Here is a 15,251-nt window from a genome sequence, read left to right as displayed (position 1 = left end):
CAGGCAAAATAATAAAAGAGGGAAGGCCCTCAAGAGTCCCTTTCAGTGTGGAAAAGTCGTAGAGGCCCCTCTACAGAAAATCATACAGAATGGAGTCCGCTGTTAATCCTGAATCATTGCGCTCAGAATACAATCAGTCTTTCAATATTAATACAACAAGAATATTGTTTCAGCGCAATCACTAACTTTCAAATTTGTATTGAGAGACTCATCATTGCAATCTCCAACCTCACTAAACGAGTTTCAATAGAGGGCCCTCTATAGGATTTCTTTTTTCCCTCTCCTTAGTGGAGCTCAATTGTCAAGCAAAAACCAAAGAAACCATCACCTCCAATTTCCACCAACTCTACCAGAAAGGAGGCAAGAATTAGTACTAGTACAAGAAAGTGATCAAACTAAAGGTGTGAATCAAAGAAAAACACAACCCATCGTCACAAAAAATATCATCTCCATCATCATTTCTCCTTTTTCTCTTCACCAATCTCACCCACCCACCATTTCATCTCATAGACTTACAGACAATAAGAGAACAAAAACCCAGAGTTCTTTGGAAAAAGGAAAAAAAAAAAAAATCCTATTCCTTCTACTTCTTGATGGATTCATCCCGATTCTGCTACGAGAGAAATGAGGAATCGATCAGAGAATCAGAGGTCGGAGCCTTTCCGGGACTGCTGGACATATACGTGCACCATGCACGTAACATACACAACATCTGCATCTATGCAAAACAAGATGTGTATGCAAAATTCTCCCTCACTTGCACCCCTGATGATGCCATATCCACACGTATCGTTGCCGGAGGAGGCAAGAACCCTCAGTTCGATGAGAGACTCACAATCAAGGTTCCCCATGCCGATACTGTCCTCAAATGTGAGATATGGATGTTGAGCAGAGTTAGGAATTACTTGGAAGATCAGCTCCTTGGGTTTGCTTTGGTTCCTCTTTCTTCTGTGATAAGCTCGGGCAAAGGGAAATTGAGCCAGGATTTCACTCTTTCGTCGACTGACCTCTTCCATTCCCCAGCTGGAACGGTTCAGCTTACACTCACCCTGCACGCTTCTTCAGACAAGCACAGTTTCGCTGCAGACTCCTCAACACCCAATTCATCTATAACCTCAGAGGTGGTAATATTAGACCCCGCAGAGATCGGAAGGATCGAGTTTCCTGATATCGGTATTGCCAAGGAGAATCAGAAGATGGTCTCAGAGTACTTTGATATGACAGCAACTCCTGCGCCTTTCCTGCAATTAGGAGCTTCATCACAACCCATGGAGGATTATGAGATGACAGTGAATTCAAGCGACGATAACAGCAGAGAATCAAACTCACCAGATGGGAGTATACAGAATTCTGGGCCTTTCACTTCCTCTACCACTACTAGCTTGAGCGATGACAGGAACTCTGCAGACTCTGCTGAGAAAAATAACAGGCAGGACATTTCTAATAAGTCTGATACCCCCACTTCAAAATGTGGAAATGAGAAGGAAAATAAAATCTCGAATGATAAAGAGGAAGAGGGTTCGGTTTTCGAGTCTCCAATGGGCAATATTAACTTTGAGGCGGAGCAAAATGCGATGCAGCAACAGATTGTGGACATGTACATGAGAAGTATGCAGCAATTTACAGAGTCATTGGCGAAGATGAAGCTTCCAATGAATCTTGATGTTCCAAAAGCTGAGGACGGTGGAGATGTTATTCAGAGCCAGAAGGATAGTGAGAAGCTGCAACAGCAGAAGAAGAAAAAAGATGGAGCCAGGGTTTTCTATGGCAGCAGAGCTTTCTTCTGATAGATTTTTAAAATGGTGAAGGTTTGTAGTTTTCAAGAACTTGGGTTTATCTTAATTTATGTGTTTAGTGTGTGTATTGTAAGAATCAATGAGTCTGTTAGGTTTATCTAATTTATGTCAACTGAACATTGAATATGTTTCCATGTAGACAATGAGGGTGAATGTTTGTGTTTATAGTGATCCAAGATCAGCAATCCATGTTGTCCTATAACTTCTCTACTGCTAAAGAGTGGTATTTTCTTTTGGTGACATCTTAGTTACCATCTGTCAAAATTGTCTTGTGGTTTTAAACAATCAACTATAGAAACATTTTAATGTTGATGTCGATAACTCTATATCGAATAATTTGTATCTTTTTCAAGATTATATGTTTGAATGATGGTAGTCAGAACTTGAATCCCCTGCATAAGCTGGTCCTTACATTTTCCCTCCGAAATGACTTGAATGTTCTGATTCCAATATTTCGTCAATTCTCCGCTATTAACTGTTCAAATTGCTTCTTAAAGATGAAACAAAGGCTAGTTACATTTCTTGAATCTAATTACTAACTGGAATTGATTTCACATGATGTAAATTAATACAAGTACTATGGTTATCATAACCAAATAATTATTATGACAGAAATTTGGATATTTAATCATCAAATTTGATAAGAGACCAATAGGAAGCACATTATGGTACTAACGATCTTTCACTGGTTTTATATCGGTAACTTAATCATACAAACTTGACACTGGTTTGTATGCGGAGTTGAAGCTAAATGTATTCATGAAAGTCAGTTTGAATGGCCATAAAAGTCTCTGAACAAATAAAAAATAATAATAGGGCAGGTTGAGTTTTGTCAATTCCATAAAACTGAACTGATTCTCATGAAAATTGAAAACTAATATACTGTAACCCACACAACATAGATTTACAACAGCTTGGTACCTTCTGAATGCTTACAGTTACTTGAACTCTTATGCCTTTTTCGGTAATAATTTATCTAATCAAGTTGCTTTGTGGTTATTGTGCTGTCTCGTTCATCAATATATAAGTACACTGCCCACTTACATATGTATATCGGCTTAAATTAATGACATGGGCACAGGTTTCACATAAAGAATAGCCGATGCATGGGGTGAGGTTTCTACTAGGGTTGGGTGTGGGCCATGTCGACCCATGGGCTGATCTGGCCTAACTCGTCATGGGTCACGACCCGGCCTGTGATATACGCGGGTCACGGGCCGAACTGGGTCTAGCTCCAGACCTGGAACTAGAGAAATAGGCTCGACCCACATTAACCCGGCCCGACGCAGCCTAACCCGACCCGAAATTTTAATTATTAGTTTTTATTTTTTAGTTTTTAATTTTTATTTAACATTTTTTTTATTTTTCCTCTTGTATTTGTAATTTAAATTTAAACTAGAGGAAAGTTATTAATTTTCCGTGGACGTAGGTCTTCCTTGGAGGTCTGAACCATGTATATATTTGTATTTACGATGTTTTTCCGTGTGATGTTTATCTTTATACAATGTGTGTGTATATATATCATTTTAAATAAAGAGTAAAATAGAAAAAATAATTTAAATATAATTTAATAGATACTAATACAAAGATAATATAGTTATAAATTAAAAATAAAAAATTATAAAAAGTTAAAAAACCCATGAGCCAACTCACAACCCGTGGGCTGGGCCTGGACTCAGCCCAGCCCCTCGGCGGGTCGTGCTGGGTCGGAACGCGGGTCTAGATCTCTAACCTGCAGAGAAGTAGGCTTGGCCCATTCTGACCCAGGCGGGCCCAAGTCGAACCGGGCCTAGCCTTGAACCCGACGGGTCGGCTCACGGGCCTGAACCCGCCCGACCCACGCCCACCCCTAGTTTATACTAAAGTCTAGCATCATGTTATCAAGTTGCCAGCATATTGCAATAAACTATAATAAAGGTGAATCACATTAGGGGAAAACCTTAAAAGTCAAGACACCATAAAGATTATGCATTAATCACAAATTATCTCATGATGGAACCATCTCATAATGGATTAGTTTTTTATTTAGATAATGCATTCACAGATCATTTTGCTTTGCACATCAACATATAGAATTAAGTGGTAAGAGATGTTATAGTGATATTTATATCTCAAATGTATTCTACAAAGTAAACTTATCTGTGTTCTATTTAATTATCTTCTACTAATCATTCATGTTTTGATAAGGATATGATAGAATGTGTTCATTACTATATTTTGATATGAGATTGTCATATTATTGAGCACTGGTTATCATACTTATGTGGATTGTCTAACGATTTTGATATTCGACTCAGTGTGAATGATAAATTTGTTGGATGCTAATTTTCTTAATTTGTAATATTAATGTTATTTTCTGAAAATAAGAATTTATAGTCTGCCACAGAATTCCTCTTCTACTTATTTATATAGTAATCATATTCTGGCTGTTTTGACAATGTCATGGTTTTCACATATTCTACATAAAAACAATCATACAACAACATACATATTTAAGATAAAATTTGTGCTGTTATATCATGGTATTACAGCAGCAGCAGCAGCAACAACAACAACAACAAAGCCGTTGTCCCAAATTTTTTGAGGTCGGCTATATGAATCCTAATCTTCCATTCATTTCAATTATGGGTCATTTCCTCTGTTAACTATTATCATATCATTCTTGATTGTCTCCAGTCAAGTTCTTTTAGGTCTAACTCTAGTCCTCTTCGCTCCATTAACTATAATCTTATCAATTCTCCTAATTGGTGCATTTACTAGTCTCCGTTGTAAATGACCAAACTATCTCCGTTGTAAATGGCCAAACTATCTCAATCGATTCTCTCTCATTTTATCCTTGATAAGAGCAACCTCTAATCTCCTTACGAAACAACTAGAATGATCAATTTGGTTATTTACGATCAATTCTTCAGCGGGGTGGTGAGATTGAGGACAATGTTATATCGAATCAAATCAAGATGGTTAAAATGATGAGTGCTTTTGGAGTATTATGTTTAATACCTAAAATTTGAAAAGTAAAATCATCACGTTGCAATCTACCTTAGTGTAGCATAACCATATTGGAGTTTCTGTATCCATGCAACTGAAGTGTATCTGAGATGAAGTTTTAAGTTCAAGGGAAACATACATGGTCATGGATACCATCTACTTCTAAACATTCAACCCATATTTCTGCTTATGGAATTTACAATATCGTCAGCAAGAGAGAGCATTTCATCAATACAAATTTTCAATGGTGAAGGAAAATCATTAGAAGTTTCCAAAATGAGAAAAATATCTAGTATGCATTTAAAAAAAGAACTCGTAGAAATGTCCATTTTTTAACCTTCATATTATTTGAAGGATCAAGTAGCGCAAACCTAAATGTTTGGAGCTGTCACTAACTTACAGCCTTGAGTTGCAGTGATTATGAAGTATCAATTATTATTTTCCAAAAATTTGGAGATCATATTACTCTAAAGTTTTGTTAATGATAAATAGTCTTTCAATGTTGTTCTTAACATTTGTGCATATCAAACTGATTAATTGAATCTTCCAGTCATGGCGCAAGTTCATAAGGTATACCACACTCAATGAGCTTGAGGAAACAAAAATCAAATAACAGCTAATCCTTGGAGAAGCATACCAAGCACTGTAATCAAAGAAATAGGTATTAACCCGAAGTAAAGGAAAAGGGACAATTTAAAGAAAGCTACGGCTTACTTTCTTGGTAAATCATCCAGCTTACACCAGGATCAGACTAGGTTTGAGCAGCTTCACTCCAAAGCAAGTTGTACCATTGCTTTGCAATCGAGAAATTTCCTCTGAGGAATTAAGGAATCCTTAGTTTACTGAAACTGGTAAGGAGGGTGGTAGAAAGGGCATTCATAAACCTCATTCGTGAAACAATAGAAATCCAATGGAAAGTTGGAGGAGCTTACTCAACAATATAACAAAAGACCCATAATTAGGACAATATTGATGGTTAGGCCAATATAAATATAAGGATGAATATAAAATTGAATAGAAGAAGACAAGTAAAAGTACTTGTATGAAACCGGTGAGTGGGGATCTCAAGATAGCTTTAGTATCATCCAAAACATAATCCTTATATAGTTTTTATAGGCAAAATATGGGTGAAACTGAAAAGTGATAAGGACTATAGCTTTGTGAATTATGTCTGTTCTAATTTACCAGTAGTCAGTGTTTAAGTTTAATAGCGAAGTCCTCTCCCTCTTGAATTTAAATGCACATGTTGTTAAAGTAATCCATCCTAATACTTACAAGGTTGTTTCAATATATGTTGTTAAACGTAATACATCTTAATTCTCACATGGTGAATAACAACAAAAAAAATCTTTTCTTGGGGACTGAACAATAAATGATGCCTGTGACATTCTCTGCTTGCTTATTCCTTGAGTGAGAAACTTATTTACTTTATAGCTCATATTACATAGTAGGCAAGAGTTTCAAGGGATGTATCAAATTAGTTTCCGAAAAAAATTAAAGAAAGTGAAGATGAGGACAACTGACCAATAAAATTTTCACCCACCAAAGGGATCATGCTTTGTAAAGTTCTCCCAAATTGCTGCAATGTCTGTCACTGAGAGTATCCAACCTCCCATATCATCTGCAAAGTTGATAGACCTGCAAAAAGGAGAACTTCATTAATAGACTACAAAGCGGATTGCTATTTAGAAAGAGAAATTCTTTGCAGGCTTCATACCTACAGCTGTTATTTTCTGCTACTTGCTTAAGATCCATTCACGCGTGAAGAAAAAACTTTGCTCTTAGCATAAATTTGTGAAAACATCACCATTGATGACCAGAGTCATTGCATCTTGATTTCAGTTTCCAAATGCTCATACTACCAATTAGAACCAGAGCGCCATTTCTCATCAGTGGGATTCATATAAAATTTTCCCAAGCATTCATTAAATTTATATGAATCTCACTGACGAGAAATGGCGCTGTTTTCACATTCACAATATTTCCAAAAACTAGGTGTTGACAAGCTAAAATGCCACAGAATGCAGGCTAAAATGTGCCCATACCAATTACAGGAAATCAAATGCTAATATTTTCAAGTGTAGCTTCTCATTCAAGCAGCAGTAAATGTGTGTTCTATTCCATTCACTCTTAACCAACTAACTGCTAAGTGCTTCCTATTGACTTGAGACTTCATTAATTTCCTTATGCGTCTCATATCTTCCCATCTTCGAGCAGCAGCATATATGTTCGAAAGAGTAACATAAGTCCCAGGATCCTTTGGATCCAATTCTAGTAGTTTTTTTGCAGAATATTCCCCCAATTCAACATTCGCATATGTACTACTAGCAGCCAATAAAGATGACCATATAATCTCATTGGCCTCAAAAGGCATTTCTTCTACAAGATCTAATGCTTCTTTCAATAGTCCTGCCCGAGCAAAAAGGCTTATCACACAAGCATAATGATCAATTGTTGGTTGCTTAATAACCTGAAAATACTGAATTCCAAGATCTATCATTCCCTCGTGGCTGCATGCAGTGAGGACCCCTACAAATGTGATATCATTAGGCTCGATATCTTTCTGATTCAACAATTCTTTGAATGTTTCAATAGCTTCTTCTCCAAGACCATGGTGTGCTAGACTTGTGATCATTGCATTCCACGAGGCCAAATCTTTTTCTGGCATATCTTTAAACAGCCTTCTTGATTCTTCAATGTATCCGCATCTTGAATACATAAATAATAACGCACTTGCAACAAAAGGGTCCAACTCGATATTGCTTAAGTTAGACTTAATGATCTGTCCATGGATTTGTTTTCCTTCTAATGCTGCTGCAAGATGTGCACATGACCTCAGCAATGTTGAGAATGTATAATTGTTTGGTGGTTCTGCAGCTCCATCGGTGAGCATCTTGACGTAGAATGTTAGTGCTCTCAGATACTCACCACAGTGAGAGAAGTTTGAAATTAAATCGGTCCACAAGACAATATCGGGTGAAGGAATCTGATCAAATAGCTGAATTGCTTCTGCAATGCAGTGGTGGTTGGCGTACATTTTTACCAAAGACCCAACGATAGAAGTATCACATGATCCAAATTTGACAACAAAAGCATGCAACTGCTTCCCTTGATCAAGTCCCCTGCCATTCATCAAGAGAGATGTTGCATTCACCTCCCTCACATTCTTCCTCATCTTCAGAGCCTCAGTGAAGCACTCAAAAGCTTTCGCTTCAAGGCCATTCCGAAGGTATCCTTGAATTGCTAAATTAAAAGCTGCATCATCCTTCTCCTCCATCCTACCAAAAACTTTTTGAGCTTCCACAATGCATCCCATGTTAATATAAGCTTCAAAAAGTGCACAGCTCAGAAACATATCTAACTCGACCTCCATTGTTTTCATGATCAAACCATGCAATTGCTTTAACGAACAAACACTAATATCATCTTTGCACGCTCGAAGAGCACAAGCAAATGTTACCTGATCTGGGTTCACTTTCAACAATCTCATCTCAGTGAGTAACGGAAGAACTTTGTTCCCTTTTAAATTGCCAGCCAAGAGAGCATTATAAGACACTACATTGGGGTCAGTAATCCCCAAAAAAGCCTTCATCGCGCTCTCCATATCATCACACTTCGCATACAAATCAACCAATCCAGTCCCAACAAACACATCTGAATCCATCATCGACTTAACAACACGGCCATGCATCTGCTTCCCTCCGAAAAAACAACACATCCGTGCACATGCACGTAAAGCACACGAATACACATATTCATTCATCACTAAATCCCCACATCCAACCATATCCTCAAAAACTTCCATCGCCTCTTCATTGTCTCCACCCTCCACATACCCTCTCAACATTGAAGTCCAAGCAACAACATCTCTCTCAGGAATTCTATCAAACACCTCGCGTGCAATATCGAAACGACCCAATTCCATATACCCATTAAGCAAGCAAGTGTTCAGCACAATCACCTGATCAGGACTAAATCCCGATCGAACCTTAACCATATAACAATGAAGCTGCGTTGTCAATTCCGGGTAATGGCACTGCGAACAAGCTCGAAGGACGGAGCGAAGTGTGATTGAATCAGGCGGGCATGTGGAAGAGACGAGCATGTCGACGAAGAGTTGGATTGCGGTCAGCGGGCGGCGGTGACGGAGGCAGGCTGAGATGGCGGTGTTGTATGTGACCGTGTCATGAGAAGGAAGGAGGGGGAAGAGGGAGAGGGTGTAGGATAAGGGTTTGGTTTTGGATGTTGAGGAGAAGAAGAGGTTGCTTTTTGTTGTGAGGGTTGAGAGAGAGGTTGAGGGTTTGGGTCTAGGGTTTTGGGTTTGGGGGGTTGAGGGAGGAGGAGGAGTTTTGTGGAGGAGGATTCTCGTGGACTCCATTGTTTACCAGCCAGTGAGGTGCTCGGTGAAGGAATTCAGTAGGCATGCAGTTTGTTCCTGGCACCGTCGTAGATTTTTGGTAAAATCTCACACGACCCCAAGAAATTAAATTTGGAAGGGTGTCGCATAAAATGCTCGTGAACTTTTGTGAGTCATAGAAAAATCTTCTAAACTTTCAAAATTCTTCTAGACGCTCTAAACAATTGGAAAATATCATAAACAAATGTGAAAATGTTGTGTCTTGTCCACCAACATGGATGTACTTCATTCAAAAAATTTTGTTACAAATATTGATTTCTCTCAATTCAAACCTAGCACTTGACCGTTACTTAAAGATATTTTCCTATATCCAGGCAGGTTTTAATTTTGAAAGTATGAGGGGGTTTTTGTAATTTATATGGTTCAAGGTTATTTTTCACTAAACCCCAAGCTCAAAGAGGTAAGTGAAATTTACCCTTTTTTCATGGAAAAAAAAAATGAGATGCTTTGGATGGTAAACCAACAAAGGCTCAAGGGTCTCTTTGTGAAATCCACCCTTTTTCATAAAACAATGATATGAAATGGTCTTGGGGGTTTTCTACGAAACCCTAAAAGTTCATGGTGGCTTTTGTGAAATTTATCGTATTTTTCACAGGGTTACTTTCACAATCCCCTTGAAATATGGTGGGGGTGTTGCACATAACACCATGAACTTTGTTCATCTCACATAACTTTCCCGATAACCTTCCCGATCTATGTGAGACACCTCATAGTTCATGTGATTATGTAAAAAAAAGTTTAAGAGGATTATGTACAACAACCCCCAAATTTAAAGGGGGTTACGTGAAATTAACCTTTTTGCATAAGACTATGATATGTCTTTAGGTTTTTTGTTTTTATTTTGTTTTGTTTTTTAATTTCTTTATTTTTTGGGTAAGGATCCATCTGTAAAGGACCAATGAATCATGTGAACGATATAAGGAGCAACTTTCAAGAGGTTTGGTACAACTCGGCCAAGATTGAAGTATTGCTTTATGACTATTTACTAGCACATCACGCACCAATTTTATTGCATTTCAGCAATATTTCTCCATCCCAGTGTTTGGAGACAGAAAATTCCTGAAGTCCTATATAGCAAACAAGAACCAACCTCAATATTAATTGGTGAAAACTGTTACATGAGTAATATTCTCCGCCTAGTCTGTCTAGACGTACGCCTAGGCCTAAGCGGTATCTAGGCCGCTTAACTAGTGCCTAGCGTCTGGGCTGTACCTAAGCTATCCACTTAGATTTTGTGAGTGTTTAGGGGAGCACTGTCTGCTTACGTAGACTGCACCCTTTAGGTCTTCATTGTGATTTTCTGTATTGTATCCTCCATATCCTCCAACCTCCTTCAAATTCTTTAACCTCCAAATATGAACACCTCTACTATCTCCTCTGAACTTCAGCAAAAACCTCATCGACCACCACTTAAATGAAGAAAGAAATCTGCCTATACACCAGTTAGTCACATAAGCTTTCTATAACATTGACATTTACTATCAACTATTGTAATTGAAAAATAGAAAAAGAAAACCTCCTAGGCTCTAGGCATCGCGTCCAACGCCTAGGCCTACTAGAGCTTTCTATAACCTTATTAGTTATTATTTCAGCTATTTAGTATTTAAATATGCATGATTTATTGTGAAACTAAGATTGCTAATCTTTTTTTTACAAATTTATATGAATTTAATACATATTTTTATTAATTATTATAATTAAATAATTTAAAAATAACCAAACGCTTAGGCGTACGCCTAGCCGTCTAGGCGTTAGACACTTATTCAAACGTCTAGTCCGCCTAGCGCCATCCGTAACATTGATAATATTAATCAATTATGCATCCCAGTGTTTGGAGACAGAAAATTCCTAGTCCTATATAACAAATAAAAACCAACCTCAATTATCATAACATGATACATTGTCATGATGCATATGAATACTATCAGGATTTAAGAACACCGGAGCATTCTATCACTGATCAAATAACAAACATAGCAGGGTAATGGACAAAGTTTCAACCCCCATGTTAACATTTCAGAGCTTGGAACCGGCTTTACAAATTGCACAATTATCATCTACCTCATATATTACATAATCTATACTACATATAAAAGAGGATTGGGGTGTAAAAACTTTTGATTGCCTCTTTTACTATTCCAAAATTTGATAATTCACAATAATGACTTAAATTTTATTCAATTCATTCTATTTATTACACTATAATTATTCTTAAAATAAACATGAGAATTAATACTAAGAACTAAATATATATTATAAATTTTAATCATAAATCTTAATCAAGTCATTCTATTTATTACACTATAATTATTCTTGCACTCAACATAAGAACTGATATATTACAAATTTTACCAACATTAGTGCTATGTTAAATAAGATAAATATTTCACTTTAGATATTAGATATTACATAATAAATATAAAACTTTAGTATATAAGATAATAATATCATAACTTACATTTATTAATTATATCATAATTTATGATAATTAAATATTTAATTAAACGTCTAACATCTAATCTAATACTATAATATATTGATATGTGCATCTCATGCATAAAAAATCCATGAAGAGGAACACTAATACAAATGTTAACCTCTTGTTGTAGTATAGAAATAGCGTATAAATTATCATAATATATAGTACTAACTATTGAAATATATATTATAGTATTTGGATACGAGGTAATTCAAGTATGCGGAATTCCAAGTGGTGTGGGAAGCTATTACATTTGATCTTGACATTGAATGTGGAAAGATAATTTTTGAAGAAGATGCGGATGCGGTAATTAGAGATATCCATAATGGGGCGGTGCAACACTCGATTTTCGAACACCTTGTGGATGATATTCAACAATGTTGCACATGAATCGAGCAATAAAATTTTTAGATAGTTTTTTTGTTGGACCCTAGAGGGGGGGTGATTAGGGTCTTATGCTAATCTAATCCGATTTAAATGCCAATTAAAATTAATTAATACGTTATCCTAGCAAGTATGAAATACAACAATATTTGTAAGCTAGGATAAGCAATATGAACAAATGAATATATCCTATCAATGAGATATTACAAATATATGAGCAAGGATATATGAACTAACACAAGGGTAAAATAAACAATCTACACAAGTGATAGGGTAATATGATGAGCAATACACAAAGGCGATATAAGATATGAAAACAAGAATAAGAACGCCAATGCAATCACAAACAAAACGATATGTTTACGAGGTTCGGTCCCCACGACCTACGTCCCCGCTCCTCACCTCGAGGAGATCTCCACTATCACAACCGGGTTTTCTACGTTCACCCGAACAACGTTTACACCTCACAATACAATCACTATGTAATCACACCTCACACACTAAGTGTTGGTCCTAGCCCGTGTCCTCCTCCTTAAGTGCTCGGTTACAACCTCTCCCTAGGCACGTCAACCGACGCCACTCCTCTTGGATTCGACCCCGTCTCTCACCACACACTTCTCTCGGTGTACAAGTGTATTACAAGTGAATCCTCACAATTAAGCACAAGATAAATCAATTGATTGTTCTCTAAACAAGGTGAGAACTCAATTAAGCACAACTCTTAGTCACTTATCTCACAACCCAAAATTATACTATGAATGTAAATACAATAAGCTCAATAGGTTGTGTGTGAACAAAGAGATAATAAAATCAACTAAACTCAATATGAACACTAGCTTAATAAAAAGATAATCAAACAATATAAAATATGAAGCTAGATTGAGTTTAGAAAACTTCTCAATAGATCAAGAGTGGAAGGAGAAGAGTTGGATGCTCAAACACCAATAGATGATCTCCTCAAGCTCTTGTGGAAGTGATTCACAAAACCAAAACAGGTATATAAACATGAAACAAAATAGTATTTTCCAATTCTATTCATTTGTTTCATAGTAAAACTTGAAAACTATCAAACAAAAAAACATATATGTATATATATATATATAACTATATATATACAAAAACCAAAACGTGTATGTGTGTATATGATTGAGCTTAAAGTACTAACACACATAATATAAATTCCTAAACTAAATTACCCAAGCAATGATCTTGATCTTCAATAAGCTTGACTTGGTAATCTCGCGGATGAAGCTTGAACTTGGATCTTGAACTTTGAATAGCAAGGCTTCAACCCGACATTCCGCCAACCTCCATTTGATATCGTCGTTATGGCGCAATCCATCCATCCTCCAACAACGTTGTTTGTCTACAAAACATAGGAATGCACAAACACTAGACAAACAACATTAGTAATAAATTGTTTGTTAAACATCATCAAAACAAGAAGGCCAACATTTTTAAATAGAGAATATAATATAATGGCTCATGTGTTGGTCCGAAGAGCTAAGGAAATTAAAGATTTTGTGATATTGCTCAAAGACTCGCTATTATTTTTACACAATGTTTTGCAATCTGTTAAGGTGCAACATTAATCCTCATTCTTTTGCTGTACTTTTGGATTTTTAGTTTAGTTTTGATGTATCTTAATATTTTTTTATGAAAAAACCATTTGCAATACAATAATTGAATCCTAACCAATAAAGTAAGAACTCTTGAACTAAAGGAGGGAAAACCCACTTTGCTAGCCAGGACGGACAAGGCAGACAACTCCATTTACAACATAAAATAACATAAAAGCATAAAAATTCAAAAAAGATGTGTACCTTCCGCTCAAATTGTACCCTTTTCGGACAAAAATAGATATGAGACTTTTGATAGAATCAGAGTCAATTTCATATAAATTTCATAGTACATAAATGAACGGAACTATTACTATTTTATGACATCTCTCCTTCTAAAGCCACAAATAATGCATTTAATATGAATTTTAGTGAGAAAATGAACCTATAATTAAATGATTCGTGTATATGTTGTGCGCTGCGGAAGCCAAACAACCAAACCAACGTACTATGAGAAATCAAATCAAACGAACATCGAGAGAAGGCCAAACGAACCAAATCAATGTCACAAACACAAACAACCAATTTTAACGTGGTACGGCAAGTTGCCTACGTCCACGGGGTAAGAAGGGGATAGGGTTTTTCACTAATAGAGAAGAAAAGTACAAACTGAGATTACAAATCACTCAAACTCACCAATTAATCTCACCAACAAATCTCCAATTCTCTCCAAACAAAACCCTAACTAATAGCTCAGAAAATACCTCTTTTCTGTGCTCCAAATATCCCTAATTTTCTGCACAATTCTCTCTTTCAATTGTTTCATATATATAGAAATCCTAAAATCATAAACATACTAGGAATTCTAAAACAAAAAACAAAACAGATTAGGAATCCTAATAACCTATTACCAAAACATATTTGGAATCATGTTACCAAAACAGATTAGGAATCCCAATAACCTGTTACCAAAACAAATTAGGAAACATATTAGGAACCTGCTATCCAATAATTCTCCACCTCGGCGAAGTTTTCCTAAAACTAAGCCGACACCAATACCAACCAAACGTCTCACTTGTTGCGTCCAGTACTAAGTGGAACAAACCCACGACAACGGATTCAATCCACAACAAGTCGAGAACCCAAACGAGAATGCGAACAAACTCCAAATATCGGTATCAACTCACCAAACCGGCTGTATCATAAATAACTGCCTACGTATCCTCTTGTCCAAGGAATCAAGCCTTCACGTAGTTCACCCAAACGACCTGCAAAAGCCCTCAATCAAATAGAAAAGTTTATAACTCTTTACCAATATCACCAACAGATTTGTAACTGATAGCGCTCCCAATGGCCCCAAACTGAAACAAATCAAACACCTCCACCTGAGGTGAACCAATGGCCGTATCTAAAACATGTCCACCAACTGCACTCAAATCCAAAACCAACTCATTATCTGCATCCAAATCCAAATGATCTTCAAACTGTATCACCTCAGTTAGAATCCCAAATAATATAGTATGATCTAGAGTATGTGTAGTAATATTTACCCAATGTGAAGTAGTATCACCCTCCACCTGCTGTGATATCCAAACGACCTGATCAACACTCTCCACCTGCCGATAGTC

The 15,251-nt window shown here is 36.6% G+C and overlaps 2 protein-coding genes across 2 annotated transcripts; one reads left to right on the top strand and one right to left on the bottom strand.

The window, feature by feature from the left end:
* LOC109850111 lies at positions 231-2,036 on the top strand. Its single transcript, XM_020420033.1, has one exon. It carries the CDS (start codon positions 594-596, stop codon positions 1,785-1,787), a length of 1,194 nt encoding a protein of 397 aa, XP_020275622.1. The 5' UTR covers positions 231-593; the 3' UTR covers positions 1,788-2,036.
* LOC109847183 (pentatricopeptide repeat-containing protein At2g33680-like) lies at positions 6,877-8,889 on the bottom strand. Its single transcript, XM_020416425.1, has one exon. It carries the CDS (start codon positions 8,887-8,889, stop codon positions 6,877-6,879), a length of 2,013 nt encoding a protein of 670 aa, XP_020272014.1.

Source organism: Asparagus officinalis, chromosome 7 (genome assembly GCF_001876935.1).
Source record: "Asparagus officinalis chromosome 7, Aspof.V1, whole genome shotgun sequence".
Classification (NCBI taxonomy): Eukaryota; Viridiplantae; Streptophyta; class Magnoliopsida; order Asparagales; family Asparagaceae; genus Asparagus; species Asparagus officinalis.
Note: the sequence above shows the minus strand (reverse complement) of the source record. Positions and strands in the feature narration are given on the sequence as shown.